General features: G+C 47.1%; 1 protein-coding gene across 1 annotated transcript in view; it reads left to right on the top strand.

The window, feature by feature from the left end:
- The window catches only part of XPC (XPC complex subunit, DNA damage recognition and repair factor), a 35422-nt gene that overhangs the window by 15548 nt on the left and 2985 nt on the right, over positions 1-16889 (top strand). Inside the window, exons 8-12 of the mRNA XM_004284350.4 lie at positions 9658-9747; positions 10572-11468; positions 12690-12850; positions 15597-15678; positions 16649-16783. Of these exons, the coding sequence (XP_004284398.1) occupies positions 9658-9747; positions 10572-11468; positions 12690-12850; positions 15597-15678; positions 16649-16783 (1365 nt within the window). The remainder of the gene's footprint in view (positions 1-9657; positions 9748-10571; positions 11469-12689; positions 12851-15596; positions 15679-16648; positions 16784-16889) is intronic.

The raw sequence follows: 16889 nt of genomic DNA, 5'->3' as shown, positions 1-16889 counted from the left end.
TTTTTAAAGAAGTAAACAATTCAGTGATACTCGGTGCATTTTCAGTGTTGTGCATCCACCACCTCTATCTATTTCCAAAACACTCTTACTATCCCAGGAGGAGACCCTGTACCTATTACACAGTCACTCCCATTCTTGCTCCTTTTCCCACCTCCCCAAGTATCTGGCAGCCACCCATTTGCATTCTCTCTCTATGGATTTACATATTTTGGATATTCCATATAAAAGAAATCACAGTACAGTCAGCATTCCTTATCTGCAGGTTCCACATTGACGGATTCAGCCGACTGCCAACCAGATTTATATCTGTAGTTGGTTGAATCCGCAGATGCAGAACCCAAGGATAGAGGGAGCGCCAGCTGTACTCTGCCATTTTGTATAAGGGACTTAAGCATCTGCGGATTTTGGTGTCCGGCGGGGTCCTGGAACCAATCCCCAAAGATAACCGAGGGACGACTACATATGACCTTTTGTGTCTGGCTTCTTTGACTTAGCATGCTTTCAAGGTTCATTCACGTTTGTAACATGTATCAACTTCATTCCTTTTTATGGTGAATAATATTCCATTGTATGGACAGACCACATTTCACTTATCCATTCATCAATTGATGGGCGTTTAGGTTGTTTTCCATCTTTTGGCTGTTGTGAAGAGTACTGCTATAAACATTGTGTGTACATATATTTATTTGGGTACTTGTTTTCAGTTCTTTCGGGTATATACCTAGAAGTAGAGTTGCTGGGTCATATGGTAATTGTATGCCAAACTGTTTTACATAGCAGCTGCACCATCTTACCTTCTCACCAGCAAAGTACAAGGATTCCAGTTTCTCCAGATCATCACAAACACTTGTTATTTTCCATTTTTTGGATTATAGTCATCCTTACAGGTGTGAAGTGGTACTCACTGTGGCTTTGGTCTGCATTTTCCCGATGATTAATGATGGGTTAATGTCTTTTCATATGCGTATCGGCCATTTGTTTATCTTCTTCGGAGAAATGTCTGTTCAGGTCCTTTGCCCATTTAAAATTGGGTTCTTTGTCTTTGTTATTGAGTTGTAAGAGTTCTTTATATATTTCGGTTACCAGACGCCTATCAGATATATGCTTTGCAAATATTTTCTCCCATTCTGTAGGTTGTCTTTTTACTTTCTTCATGAAGTCCTTTGATGCACAAAAGTTTTAATTCTGACAAAGTCCAATTTTCTATTTTTCTTTTTTTTTTAAATTATTTTATTTTTGGCTGCATTGGGTCTTGGTTGCTGTGCGTGAGCTTTCTCTAGTTGCGGCGAGTGGGGGCTACTCTTCGTTGCGGTGCGCGGGTTTCTTAATGCGGTGGCTTCTCTTGTTGCGGAGCACGGGCTGTAGGTGTGCGGGCTTCAGTAGTTGTGGCACACATACTTAGTTGCTCTGCGGCATGTGGGATCTTCCCAGACCTGGGCTCGAACCCGTGTCCCCTGCACTGGCAGGCAGATTCTTAACCACTGTGCCACCAGGGAAGTCCTCTTTTGTTTCTTGTACTTTTGGTGTCATATCAAGAATTCATTGCCAAATCCCAGATCATGAAGATTTCCTCCTGTATTTCCTTCTAAGAGTTTTACAGTTTTAGCTCTTACATTTAGGTCTTTCATCCATTTTGAGTTAATGTTTTTATATGATGTAAGGTAGGTGTTCAACTTCATTATTTTTGCACATGGATATCCAGTGGTCCCAGCACCGTTTCTTGAAGAGACTAGTCTTTCAACTATTCATTGTATTTGTTGTATTATTTTCACTATTTATTGGAAGTTTTTCAATGGGGATGAATGGTCTTGGCACACTTATCAGAAATCAATTGGCCATAGACACTTGGGTTAATTTCTGGGCTGTCTGTTCTATTCCATTGGTCTACATGTCTGTCCTTATGCCAGTGCCACACTGTTTTGATTACTGTGAATCTGTAGTAAGTTTTGAAATCAGAAGTATGAGTACAACCTCATAATGCCATTTTGGCTATGTGGGGCCCTGTGCAGTTTCATGTGAAATTGATGGTCTGCTTTTCCATTTCTGCAAAAAAGGCCATTGGAGGGGCTTCCCTGGTGGCACAAGTGGTTGAGAGTCCGCCTGCCAATGCAGGGGACATGGGTTCATGCCCCGGTCCAGGAAGATCCCACATGCCGTGGAGCGGCTGGGCCGCTGAGCCTGCGCGTCCAGAGCCTGTGCTCTGCAATGAGAGAGGCCACAACAGTGAGAGGCCCGCGTACCGCGAAAAAAAAAAAAAAAAGGCCATTGGAGTATTGATAGGGTTTGCATTGATTCTGTACATTGATTAGGGCAGCATTGCTATCTAGTCAATATTAAGTCTGTAAACATGGCTTTTTCCTTTTATTTGCTTTTTAAATTTCTTTTAGTTGTATTTTATAGTTTTCAGTGTACCTGTCTTTCATATCCTTGGTTTTTTCTAGGTATGTTATTCTTTTCGATGCTGTTGTAAATGGTATTGTTTTCTTAATTTCCTTCTCAGATTGTTCAGTGACGGTGTATTAAAAAAACGGCTGATTGTGTTGATCTTATACCTTGCAGCTTTGCTGAGTTCATTTAACAGTTTCTTGTGCATTCTTTGGGATTTTCTATATATAAGATCTTGACCTCTGTGAATAGAGTTAGTTTTACTTCTTCTTTTCCAGTTTGGATGCCTTTTGTTTCTTGTTCTTGTCCAGTTGCTCTGGCTAGAACTTCCAGCACAGTGTACAATAGCAGTGACAAAAGCAGGCATCTTGTCTGGTTCTTGATATTGGGAGGGAAAGCTTTTCACTCTTTCATGACTGAGTATCTTGGTAGTTGTGGATTTTCATATACATTCTTTATCATGTTGAAGAAGTTCCGTATTTCTAGTTTTCTGAATGTGTTTTAATCATGAAAGTGCTTTGGATTCTGTCAGATGCTTTTTCTGTGTCAAATGAGATGATTTTGTGATTTTTCTCCCCTTCATTCTACTAACGTAGTGCATTGCATTCATGGATTTTCTGTTGATTGATTGATTGAAGTATAGTTGATTTACAATATTGTGTTAGTTTCAGATTACAGCATAGTGATTTAGTGTTTTTTGCAGATTATATTCCATTATAGCTTATTACAAGATAATGGGTATAATTCCCTGTGCTATACAGCAAATCCTTGTTGCTTATCTATTTTATGTATAGTAGTTTGTATCTGTTAATTCCATACCCTAATCTGTCCCTTTCCTCTTCTCACTCCCCCTTGGTAACCACAAGTTTGTTTTCTATATCTGTGACTCTGTTTCTGCTTTGCATATACTGTCATTTGTATTTCTTTTTGGTTCTACGTATAAGCAATATCATTACCATATTTGTCTTTCTCTGTCTGACTTATTTCACGAAGCATAATATTCTCTAGGTTCATCCATGTTGCTGCAAAGCATTTTATTGTTTTTTGTGGTTGAGTAATATTCCATTGTATGTATATACCACATCTTTTTAATCCAGTCATCTGTTGATGGGTACTGGGGTTCCTTCCATGTCTTGAGTATTGTAAATAGTGCTGCTATGTTCACTGGGGTGCATGTTATCTTTTTTGATTAGAGGTTTTATTTCCAGATATACCCAGGAGTGGAATTGCTGGGTCATATGATAGTTCTATTTTTAGTTTTTTAAGGAACTTTCATACTGTTTTCCATAATGGCTGCACCAATTTAAATTCTTACCACCAGTGTTCGGGGATTCCCTTTTCTCCACATCCTCTCCAACATTTGTTATTTGTAGGCTTTTTGATGATAGCCATTCTGACAGGTGTGAGGTGATAGCTGATTGTGGTTTTGATTTGCATTTCTCTAATAATTAGCAATGTAGAGTATCTTTTCATGTGCCTGTTAGCCATCCGTATGTCTTCTGCCCATTGTTTGATTGGGTTGTTTGTTTTTGTTTTGCGGTACGCGGGCCTCTCACTGTTGTGGCCTCTCCCGTTGCGGAGCACAGGCTCTGGACGCGCAGGCTCAGTGACCATGGCTCACGGGCCCAGCCGTTCCGCGGCATGTGGGATCTTCCTGGACCGGGGCACGAAACTGTGTCCCCTGCATCGGCAGGCGGACTCTCAACCACTGCGCCACCAGGGAAGCCCAGGTTGTTTGGTTTTTTTTGTTATTGAGCTGTATGAGCTGTTTGTATATTTTGGATATTAACCCTTGTCAGTCTCATCATTTGCAAACATTTTCTCCCATTCAGTAGGTTGTCTTTTCATTTTGTTAATGGTTTCCTTTGTTGTGTAAAGCCTTTTAAGTTTAATTAGGTCCCATTTGTTTATTTTTGCTTTTATTTATTTTGCCTTAGAAGACTGATTCAAGAAAATATTGCTACAATTTATGTCAGAGTGTTCCGCCTATGTTCTCTTCTAGGAGTTGTGGGGTTTTTTAAAATTTTTATTTATTTATTTATTTATTTATTTATGTCTGTGTTGGGTCTTCGTTTCTGTGCGTGGGCTTTCTCTAGTTGCGGCGAGTGGGGGCCGCTCTTCATCGCGGTGCGCGGGCCTCTCACTGTCGCGGCCTCTCTTGTTGCGGAGCACAAGCTCCAGACGCGCAGGCTCAGTAGTTGTGGCTCACGGGCCTAGTTGCTCCGCGGCATGTGGGATCTTCCCAGACCAGGGCTCGAACCTGTGTCCCCTGCATTGGCAGGCAGATTCTCAACCACTGCGCCACCAGGGAAGCCCTCTTCTAGGAGTTTTATGGTTTCAGATCTTACATTTAGGTCTTTAAGCCATTTTGAATTTATTCTTGTATGTGGTGTGAGGGAATGTTCTAATCTCATTGTTTTACATGTAGCTGTCCAATTTTCCCAGCAACACTTGTTGAAGAAACTGTCTTTTCTCCATTGTATATTCTTGCCTCCTATGTCATAGATTAGTTGACCATACGTGTGTGGGTTTATTTCTGGGCTCTTTATTCTGTTCCTTTGATTTATATGTCTGTTTCTATGCCAACACCACACTGTTTTGTTTACTATAGCTTTGTAGTATAGTAGTATAGTATAAAGTCTGGAAAGGTTATGCCTCCAGCTTTGTTCTTTTTCCTCAGGATTGCTTTGGCAGTTCTGGGTCTTTTGTGGTTCCATATAAGTTTTAGGATTATTTATTCTAGTTCTGTGAAAAATGTCATGGGTATTTTGATAGGGATTGCATTAAATCTGTAGGTTGCTTTGGGTAGTATGTTCATGTTAACAATATTAATTCTTCCAATCCAAGAGCATGGGATATCTTTCCATTTCTTTGAATCATCTTCAGTTCCCTTAATCAGTGTTTCATGGTTTTAGCAAATAGATCTTTTTACTTCCTTGGTTAAGTTTATTCCTAGGTTTTGTGTTTTGTGTTTTTTTGGGTTTTTTGGGGGGGGGGATGCAATTTTAATAAACAGGATTGCTTTTTTTACTTTCTCTGTCTGATTATTTCATTGTTAGTGTATAGAAACACAGTACATTTCCGTATATTAATCTTACATCCTCCTGCCTTGCTGAATTCATTTATTAGTTCTAATAGTTTTTATGTGGAAACTTCAGAGTTCTCTATATAGAATATAATGTCATCTGCAAATAGTGATAGTTTTACCTTTTCCCTTCCAATTTGGATGCCTTTTATTTCTTTTTCTTGTAGCTAGGACTTACAATATTATGTTAAATAGAAGCAGCAAGGGTGGACATCCCTGTCTAGTTCCTGAATTTATTGGGAAAGCCTTCAGTTTTTCACTGTTGCATATTATGTTGGCTGTGGATTTGACATGGTCGGCTTTTATCATGTTGAGTTATGTCCCCTCTGTACCCACTTTGGTGAGAATTTTTATCATGAATCGTTGTTGAATTTTGTCAAATGCTTTTTCTGCATTTATTGAGATGATCATGTGATTTTTATCTATTCTTTTGTTAATGTGGTGTATCACATTGATTGATTTACATATTTTGAACCATCCTTGCAACCCTGGAGTGAATCCAACTTGAGTGTGGTATCCTTAGTATGTATTGTTGGATTCAGTTTGCTAATACTTTGTTGAGAATTTTTGCGTCTATATTCATCAAAGATTTGGGGTTGTAAGTGTCTTTGTCTGGTTTTGGTATCAGGGTAATGGTGGTTTCATAGTATGAATTTCGGAGTGTTCCCTCCTCTTCATTTTTTTGGAATAGTTTGAGAAGGACAGATTTAAGTTTTTGTTTTTGTCTTTTTGTATGTTTGGTAGAATTCCCTAGTGAAGCTCTCTGGTACTGGACTTTTGTTTGCAGGGAGTTTTTTAAATTATAGGTTGTATTTCACTTCCAGTGAATGGTCTGTTCAAATTGTTTCTTCTTGACTCAGTTTTGACAGGCTGTATGTTTCTAGAAACTTGTTCACTTGTTCTAGGTTGTCCAATTTGTTGGCATATAACTGTTTGCATTCTTTCATGATTTTTTGTTTTTCTGTGGTTTCAGTTGTTTCTCTTTTATTTCTTATTTTGTTTATTTGGGTCCTCTCTCTCTTCTTGTTGGTGAGCCTCGCTAGAGGTTTATCAATTTGGTTTATCTTAAAAACAAAAACAGCTCTTGGTTTTATTGATCTTTTCTGTTGCTTTTTTGATGTCTTTTATTTCCTCTCTGATCTTTATTATTTCTTCCTTCTGCTGACTTTGGGTTTTGTTTGTCCTTCTTTTTCTCATTCTTTTAGGTTATCTTGTTTGAGATTGTTTGTAGGTTATCTTGTTTGTAGGTTATCTTGTTTGAGATTTTTCTTGTTTTTGTGGAAGGCCTGTATTGCTATGCGCTTCCCTCTTAGAACTGCTTTTGCTGTATCCCATAGATTTTGTAAGATTGTGTTTCTATTTTCATTTGTCTCAAGATATTTCTGATCTCCTCTTTGATTTCATCATCAACCCACTTGCTTTTTAGTAACATGTTGTTTAGTCTCCATGTGTTTGTTCTTTTCCTGTTTTCCTTTCTATGGTTGATTTCTAGTTTCTTACCGTTGTGGTGAGAAAAGATGCTTGAAAATATTTCTGTCCTCTTAAACTTGTTGAGGCTTGTTTTGTGACCAAGTATGTGTCTATCCGTGAGAATGTTCCTTGCTGGCTTGAAAAGAATGTATATTTGGTGTTTTTCTTATTTAGTGTCCTGTAGATATCTATTAAGTACAGTTGGTCCATTGTGTCATTTAGGACCTCTGTTGCCATACTGATTTTCTGTCTGGATGATCTGTTCATTGATGTAGGTGGGATGTTATAGTCCTCTATTGTTATTGTATTCCTGTGAATTTCTCCTTTTACGTCTGTTAATATTTGTTTTATATATTTAGGTGCTCCTGTATTGGAAACGTATATGTTAACAAGTGTAATACGCTGTTGTATTGATGCCTTTATTGTTATGTAATATCCTTCTTTGTCTTTCTGTATGGTCTTTGTTTTGAAGTCTGCTTTGTCTTTTGTTAAGTATTGCTGTGCCCGCTTGCTTGTTGTTTCCATTTGCATGAAATATTTTTCATACTTCGCTTTCAGTCTGTGTGCGTCTTTCGCCATGAAGCGAGTTTCTCGTGGCAGCATCTTGTAGGTTCTACGTGAAATTCACTGCTTAGCTGCTGCACCTTGTTGAGGTGCCACGTGTGGCATGCGCTGACACTGTCTTCCCAGCGTGCCCCGTCGCCCCTGTGTGTGCACTGACGGGAGTCTTCACAGTCCCACCTGGATCACATCCTAGGCACCCTGTCTGCCTCTGCGCAGCTAGACCCAGTCTCTGCACTGATCTCACGCCAGGCCGTGGTGTGGAGTGAGCGGGGCCAGGGCATTCGCCCCTTTGAATTGGGAAGTGCGGGGAGGCGGCCACCACCAGGGCAGGTCTCTCTGTCCTGGTTGTTAGCAAGCCAGCCCGCATGCTCCTCTTGAGTAGAGTCTAGGCTTCTCCAGCCCTCCTGTCTGTCTCAGTGGGCTTCCCAGCAGGAAGGGGACTCCCCAGGGCAAGCGGACACCTTCTCTTCCTGACAGATCCCTCCCAGGAGTGCCGGTCCCAACCTGGTACCTTTCTTTTTTGCATCCTGCCCAATTACATGGAGATCTTTCTTGCAGCTTTGGTTATGGGAGATCTTCTGTGAGTTTCCAGCTAGTTTTCTGTGGGAGTTATTGCTCGTGTAGATGTGTTTGGGGTGTGTTTGTGGGGGGAGGTGAGCTCCACGTCCTCATACTCTGCTGTCTTGATCCCCCTCTATTGGGAGGGCTTGATTTGTGACTCAGTCTCTCCTTATAGGTCTCTTCAGAGTCTCTGTTTTCTCTTGAGTTAGTTTTGGTAATTTGTATGTTTCTAGGATTCGTCATTTTCACTTGGCTCACCTTGTATTTAGTGTAGGGGTCATACAGTTTTGTAACTTAAATTTTTTCTTCAGTGACGTACTTGTGAAAGGTGGTGCCCACGCGTCTTTGTGAGGCACAAGATCGCTTCCAGAGTGCTGTCGTGTACCTGACCTTATTCAGTCTTCCCTGTGGTCTTGTGAGGAGGACGAGGTGGGGATGTTCCGGATGGAGGTTCTAGGTTTAAACCATCATTCAGCCGCCTGCTGGTGCTCGGTTTCCCTGCCTTTTACACCCGTGCCCCTGCACCACCCACACACAGAGAAAGTGAGGAGCCAACCAACACTCGTATGGTGTGCACTGTGCCCGTTAAGAGCGTGTTGTCAGCCACACTGTAGGGGTGAGTTCTGTCTTCCACGTTTTCCCACTGATGCCCTTTTCCTGTCCCAGGATGCAGTCCAGGCATTCGTGATCTTGTCACCCCAGCGCCCCATCCCCTCCAGGCCGTGACAGTGTCCCAGTCCTCCTGGACACTCCTGAGGAGTGCTTTTTAGGAATTTTGTAGAGTTCCTCAATTTGGGTTTCTTTGATGTTTTCTCATCTGCCGTTTTTAACTCCAGAAGAAACAAGGCAAAAGTAGTTATTTTTTTCAATATAACTGGCTTTTCACAGAAAACCTGCCTTCCTGTTTCTGACTTTTGCTCTTGCTTTCCGAGGAGGGAAGATGACTAGTGATTCATGAGGACGCCAGGACCCTGAGGTCTGTGTGGGAAGATCTTGCTCATGTGCTGTCCCACTGTTGTTGTTTTGGAGGTTAATTCCCATGAGGAGGCTCCCATCCTTCCAAGTTCACAGAATTTTTAGAGCTGCAGCCTCTGGTTGAAATATTTGCTCTGGGGAGGTTGAGTGCACGGGAGGGGTTCTCGGGCCTGATGATGATGATGCCTTTTCTCTCGAAGTGGTATTTTGCTTTATTGTTTTATCACAAACACAACACATGTTGAAAACAGAACAATCAGAAGATAGGTAAGCTGGAAAAAAAACAAACACCTATAAACACCCATAACCCAATATGGGTGCTTTTCCAAATATACATACATGTTTATGTCTGGACACGATTTTTTCTTACAAAAATTAACATAACTCATTAAAAAGCAAACATTTATTTTCCTTTAATATATGGTTACCTTTCCCCATTTTTCTACAAAGATAAATCTCTACAGCATCATTTTAATAGTGTTGAGGGTCCCAGGCTTCTACTGTTAGACAAGTTGGTTGTTTCCCTTTTATCAATAGGCACCACAACAAACAGCACGGAATTATGCAAACGCTTAATTCTTTCCTGAGGATAAGCATGTTGTTCTTTCTCATCATAGATATTTTTACTGATTCTCCGGGCCCTACATCTCCCTACCCGACTCGTACTATCTCTACAGCCAATTCCTCTGAAGTTATCAGCAGCGAAGGTGAGGTTCCCGGGGCTTCCAGAGAAAAGAGTAGTTGGTCAGGGAGGAGTGAGAAATTATGAGACTTAGAGCAAACAGATCTGCTCATCAGACGATTTTTAAAAATCAGTCTTCGTGGAGCAGGGTTCCTCTGAGCCTGCCTGGCACAGGCCCTGTGCTGGGAAGACTGGGCGCCTGGCTGGGTATCTAGCAGCTGGGCTTTGCGTGCGTAGAGGGGCCTGTGAGAGCCTGGGCTCCTTCGTGCTCTGGTTTCTGTTCTGTAAATGGTAGAATAAAAAGGTACTGGTCATCCTCAGCAGTGTGGAGAGAGGACGGTGAGGACTCAGAGCTCTGCCATCATCCAAGGAGGCTGAACACTGTGCTCCTTGGGGTGCTGGCATTGTCCGAAATTCGGTCCAGGAGTCAAGTTTAATAATTTCTGAATTCTTAATGCTGTGACTTTGTTTGCAAAATGCCTTATGTGCAAGGTGAGTACTATTGCTGAGGAAACTGAGACTCAGAGGTTACATAATTTATCTGAATCACATAAAAAATGAGAAAGCAGAAGTGGAGTTTGAACCCGGGTTTGTTTCCACATCCTGTGCTCTTTTCCCTGTGCTACACTTTGTATTGAAAAGAATTAGAGTGTGGCCTTATTTAAGGAGCTGCAGAATTTAGTGACTGCTTTCTTACAATCCTGGAGGGTAGCCAGCCTGTCACTGTCTGAGCCGGGAATGTCTTGTGTACGCTGGTGTTCCAGTGTGACTTAGCCCCATTAGATGCCAGAGTCTTTATTGCATCACTAGCAAAAAAAGAAAACACAAAAATTTCCTATTCTGTTTAAGGGAAAGAAACCTTCCAAGGAGAGATCCACAGAGGGTCCTGGAGGCTCCTCAGAAACTTCCAGCCAAGTTCCTGGAAAGCCAAGCAAACCAGAGACCAGCAGAGGAAGCAGACGAGAGGACATGTCTTCTGAGGGCACTGGCAGTGCACCTGACAAAGCGAAGGGGAGCAAGGCGGCTGCCACCAGGAAGAAGCGGAGAGAGCCCTCCTCCAGCAGGAAAGAAGAGGGCAAGGCCGGGGGGCAGACGGAGGGGACCCAGAGGCGTTCGCGGGGCCGGGAGCGGCAGGCGGCCGCCAGGGTGTCTTACAAAGAGGAGAGCGGGAGTGACAAGGCCAGCAGCAGCTCTGACTTTGAGCTCTCCAGCTCGGACAGCCATCGCCCATCCGACGAGGATTCTGAGCCAGGCCTTCCAAGGCAGAGGAGGGCCGCCGCCCCTCAGAGGATGAAGGTGGGGTCCAAGAGGGAGTCCAGGTCCCAGCGTGGAAGCGACCGTCAGCCCCCTGGCTTTCCAGAAGCATCTGTAAGTGCTTCCGGCAGTAAGCGTAAGAGAGGCAAGCGTAAGATGCCCGTGGATGGTGAGGAAGCAGACGGCCGGAGAGCAGCTGGTGTGGACCAGTGGCTGGAGGTGTTCTCTGAGCAGGAGGAGAAGTGGGTGTGCGTGGACTGTGTGCACGGTGTAGTGGGCCAGCCCCTGACCTGCTACCAGTACGCCACCAAGCCTGTGACCTACATCGTGGGCATCGACAGCGACGGCTGGTTGCGCGATGTCACACAGAGGTACGACCCTGCCTGGATGACGGTGACCCGAAAGTGCCGGGTTGATGCCGCGTGGTGGGCCGAGACCCTGCGACCCTACCGGAGCCCGCTGGTGGAGAGGGAGCAGAAGGAGGACCAGGAGGTGAGGCCTTGCGCACGTGCACCTGCTGGATGCCCAGCCCCGTGTTGTGTTTTTACCTCAATTAATTGTCACAGCAACAGTACAAAGCTGGGGTTATCGTAGCCTTAATTTTACCAGCTAAACGTTTAGAATCTGAGAGATGAGCCAACCTGTATTTGAACCCAGGTTGCTCTGGCTTCAAAGCCTGTGTACTTTCAGTTATTGCCCAGTTATAAATTTGGAGCTTTACGTCAGGTAAGTAGTCCTGAGTGAAAGAGGAAAACACGCAGTAACATAATTGGTCCCCCTTCTCAGCGTGCACACGCGCAGAGGTGTGCACGCCAGCACCCCTGCCCCGACCCGGAACACTCAGCTCCCAGGAGGAGGGCTGAGGAGATGGCTTGTCTGTTGAGGGCCACCCTGGGGGGCGGCTTCTGGAGCAGCAGCGCGTCCCTGAGTCGTGGGACAGCCGTGGGCCCGGAAGAGGGCCGGGGGCTTGTGCAGGGCTGCCCACAGCGCAGGGTTGCCCACAGCGCAGGGTGGGCAGACTTGCTAGAGAATTATTCCCACTTCCCCGGGGCAGGGAGTCGTCCCTCTGCACTGCATCGCTCAGGGTGTGGCTCAGAGGTGACAGGGTCGTGGGAGTCGTGCAGAGCGTGTTGTGACTGACCTGGTTCAAGGGCTTGTCATGCAAGCTGGCCAAGCGGGGTCCCTCCTGCTCCCCACTTGCCGCTCCTCCCTTGTCTGTCGGGGTTTGAAGAGATGCTGCGGGGAAATGCAAGAGACCTGGTGAGTGGGATGCAGGTGAGCAGTGGGCTTGCCTGCGAAGAGCTAGGCTCCTTGAGGCAACGGGGAGAACAGGTGTTGATCGTAGTGGACGGAGAAGGTGTGAGTGCTCATTCTGGTTTCCGGGGGAGCCGAGCCGCTGAACCCGTGTCACAGAATTGTGGTGTCACTTGAGGTGAGGCCTCCTCCCGAGGAAGGCTCTGCTCGGGCCGGCCGAGGTGTCAGAGGGTAGGGCTGACTTTTCTGTTGCTGCGAGCTGCAGGATTACCGGCCCCTGCGGAGCTTCCGAGGCACCTAAACCCGTGGGACAGAACGCCAGGTCACAGCGTGGTGCGGCGGCCCTGGGGCCCCGAAAGCCCCACGGCACCGTCAGTTACCTGGGCAAGTTCGGGGGTCACCGCCAACCTCCCTCCCTCTCCGAGCACCACGCCCAACGTCGTCTCTCGGCCTCTGCAGTTTCAGGCGAGGCACTTGGACCAGCCTCTGCCCACCGTCATAGGCATGTACAAGAACCACCCTCTGTACGCCCTCAAGAGGCACCTCCTCAAGTATGAGGCCATCTACCCCGAGACGGCCGCCATCCTCGGGTACTGCCGCGGAGAGGCTGTCTACTCCAGGTGAGGAGACGCCCGGCGGCCTGGGATTAGCAGCCTTCGCCGGGCTGGGGTTCGAGCTTCACGGTGTGCGCGTGCCGTTTGTGGGCGGGGGGCATGGCAGAGAGGTTGCGGCCTGGAAATGAAAACCACGGGGATTACAAGATCAGCAAGGGGCTTCCCTGGTGGCGCAGAGGTTGAGAGTCCGCCTGCCGATGCAGGGGACACGGGTTCGTGCCCCGGTCCGGGAAGATCCCACATGCCGCGGAGCGGCTGGGCCTGTGAGCCATGGCCGCTGAGCCTGCGCGTCCGGAGCCTGTGCTCCGCAACGGGAGAGGCCACAGCAGTGAGAGGCCCGCGTACCACAAAAAATAAATAAATAAATAGAAGAAAAAAAAAAAAGATCAGCAGGGGGAGAAAAGCTATGGGGGGAAAGATACGTAGGACAGATAAGGATTATATGGGGTAATAAGAAAACACCCCGCAAAACAGAAGTCAAAAAACATGCAAAAGGAAGGAATAAAGGATTTGATAATGAAACTTAAAATGAGCAGATATTTTAATGGGGACAGAGTTTCAGTTTGGGAAGAGGAGAAAGTTCTGGAGATGATGGTGGTGACGGTTACATAACAGTATGAATGTACTTGATGCCACTGAGCTGTAGACTCGGAAAATGGTTCAGAGGGTAAATTTTATCTTATGTTTTTTCCCCACAGTAAAAACATTGCCAAAGAAGGGGGGGAAGGGAACAGCATAGAAAACAAAATATATACAAAGTTAAAACTGAGAAAAAATGTAATAAACTTAAGGTGAGTCAGCATTAACAATGGAAGAAATGGAAGAAATGTTAATAGAAAGAAAATAAGTGATTTTTAGAAACTCTAAAAAGACCAAGACCAAGATGCAAGACCACAAAATAGAGGATGTTCTTAATAAATGAGAAAAGGAAGACAGAAAAGGAAACTTAGGGAAACTCACAGGAGTAGGTGGCTCAAGTCCTCTGCCTGAGAGCTACTTCCTGCAGCTCAGCCCCGAAGGGAGTCATCCCTGACCCTCCGGTTAGGGTCACTGTGGGAGCTTTCTGTCCCCTGGCTGGTCAGGGGCCCAGCTGCCGACAGTCAGCGTCCAGGGCCTGGCGACCTCAATGGAGGATACAGCACAGGTGTCCTCACGTGCAGGGGACATCTGGTGGGAAGGGGGTCCCTGCCTGGAGAAAGCTTTCGAGGCAGACTTTTCCTGTTTTTAATGTAATAAAATATACAGAACGAAATTTACCATGTAACCGCTTTAAGAGTCCAGTAGTACTAAGTACATTCACATTGTTGTGCAGCCATCACCACCATCTGCAGAACTTTTCTGTCTTCCCAAACTGTCCCCATCAACACTAACCCCCCTCCCCCCACCCAGGCCCTGGTAACCACCCTCTACTTTGTCTCTATGAATCTGACTCCTCCAGGCACCTCATAGAAGTGGATCCTACAGCATTTGTCCTTTTGTGACTGGCATCCATGGCATGCATTGATGGACACTTGTGTTGCTTCCCCTTCTGGCTGTTGCTTTTAGTGCTGCTATGAACATGGGTGCACAGACATCTCTTGAGACCCTGCTTTCAGTCCTTTTGGATGTATATGCCCAGAAGTAGGATTTCTGCATCACATGATGATTGTTTAACTTTGTAAAGAACCTCCGCACTGTTTTCTGCAGTGGCTGCATCATTTTATGTCCCCCAGCAGAGCATGAAGGTCGCACTGTCTCTACATTCTCGCCAGTTCTTGTTTTGTTTCTTGAGTAGTGTCCTAATAGATGTAAAGTGGTTAGAAGCTGAGATTTATTCTGAACGGGCTGTCTGTGCCCACTTCCCTCTGCTATCCTTATGAATGTCCAGACGATGCCCACCTGCTTGCCCCTTCTCCGCTCCTCCCGGAAGACCACGACTGTGACAGTCACTCTTTCAGGCAGAGATGTGCCCCTGCGGTGGGTACGCGTGTGGAGCCCTTGGCTCTGGTCCCGCCAGCAGCTTGTGAGGCAGGGAGGCAGCACTCACCGTTCCTGATGGATCGGGGGTCACCCCGCTAGGAAGGGGCACAGAGGAGGTGTGACCCTGTCCGGTGCACTGTGCTGGACGTCAGCCTCAGCCCGGGGGCAGGCAAAGGGCCGGATGTCCGCACCACAGGGAGCTTAGTGCCCCTGCTCCTTGGAGCCCTACTGAAGGGCGGGCCTTGCTGAAGGCTCAGCAGGAAGCAGCTGGAATGTGAGGCAGGGTGTGGCTCTAAGCTCGGGAAGGAGAGCGGAAGCCAGAGCCAGGTGGAACCGATTGCTCTGTGTGCATTCATCCTAACCTGTGTACTTTGTCAGCTTACTGTAGTCTCCGTGTTGTTGTCTTCTGGCTTCCCCACCCCTTCTCTGGACACTCGCCCCTCCCTCCCCGTCTCTGGTATTCAGGAGCAGACCAGACCCTGGGGGGCTTGCACCTGTGCTGCTTGGCTTTTCCCCCCGCCCCCGGCTGCTGGGCCCTTCGGCGGGAGGAGGGGGAAGGCACCACGGGAAGCCATTTAGTTTGGGATTTGTGAGTGGATGCATTCCCCTGCGAGACAGCAGGTGCCTGTTAACCGTGGGCCTGACGCAGGCCCCTGGTGCCCCGGGAGACGCTCCAGGGCCGAGCTCCCCCTTCTCCTGGGGGGCCAGAGGAGGCAGCTGGGCCCTGCGGGCTACTGGGCACGGGGTGCTTCAGTGGGCATGAACCCTGTCTTGTCTCCCGTTGGCTCCTTAGGGACTGCGTGCACACCCTGCACTCCAAGGACACGTGGCTGAAACAGGCCCGAGTGGTGAGGCTTGGAGAAGTGCCCTACAAGGTAACAGCCGCGGGACTGTGGGCTGCCGCGCACGCGTGGGGACAGACTGTTCTGGCTTGAGAGGATCAGAGGAGAAGAGCATCTTTACTGAGGACCTTGTAAGAGATGGGCCTTCCCGAGCACACAGGAAATCTAGGCCAGCAAGCAGCCCTCCAAGCCTCGGTGTTGTGGGTCAGAACCTTGGCCTTGTGGGTCAGAACCATGTCACCCATTTGTTCTGAGAGGCCGGAGCCCTGCCTGGCGTGGACAGGCCCACCCGCCCTCACTGTCCCTTCATTTTGCATGTATGTTATCTTTGCTGAGTCTCACAGGAGTTAGCATCAGGATGCCCATTGTACAGATGAAAAAACAGGAGCTCAGAAAGGGAAACCTGTCCAAGGCCAGAGCTAGTGAGATGGCAGCGTGCAGCCCCAATGCCTCATTCCCTCTCTAGCTGGTCAGCTGCCCACAGACGCATGAATTCAGTGCAGACCACACAGGCTGTCACGGGACATAGGGCCCGCTTCAGCCGGCGGAGGACGGTGGCCAGTCATGAGACACAGTCGCTTTTCTTTGTCAGATCCCTCGGAGGAGCCCTTCGCATTGTGAGACCCAGGGAGCTGGGCCAGGGTGCAGGGGCCTCTGGTTGGTGGGAAGGGGCTGAGGCACGGGGAGCCGGTCACTGCCAAAAGCAGGCCCCGTCACTCACCGGCCACAGGAACATCTCTGAGTCCCAATTTCCCCTTCAGTGATGGACACCAAGCACAGCATAGCTGTTCAAGACACACGCTCTACAAGCTGTGTGACTGTAGGTGAACTGTTTACACCTCCTAGGCTGCTGTAAGATGGAGGCGATAATAGACTCTACTTCCTGGGTTTGTTGAAAAGATTAATCAATACACAGAAGCACTGAGAACAGTGCCCGGTGTACAGTGAATGCTCAGGAAGTGGTTGCCTTTGTTATTAACTGTGGCTGTCCCCTCGGGTGTAGGTTGTAAAAGGCTATTCCAACCGGGCCCGGAGAGCCCGCCTGGCTGAGCCGCAACTGCAGGACTACAATGACCTGGGCCTGTTTGGCAAGTGGCAGACCGAGGAGTACCAGCCGCCAGTGGCTGTGGACGGGAAGGTAAGGGCCGCGCTCAGTGGTACCAGGCCACCTGGTAGGTAAGGGCCACGCTCAGTCGGTACCAGGCCACCTCCCTCTGTGGCCGCCGGACCCAGTGTGCCACCCT

This window comes from Orcinus orca, chromosome 10, assembly GCF_937001465.1.
Source record: "Orcinus orca chromosome 10, mOrcOrc1.1, whole genome shotgun sequence".
Lineage (NCBI taxonomy): Eukaryota > Metazoa > Chordata > Mammalia > Artiodactyla > Delphinidae > Orcinus > Orcinus orca.
Note: the sequence above shows the minus strand (reverse complement) of the source record. Positions and strands in the feature narration are given on the sequence as shown.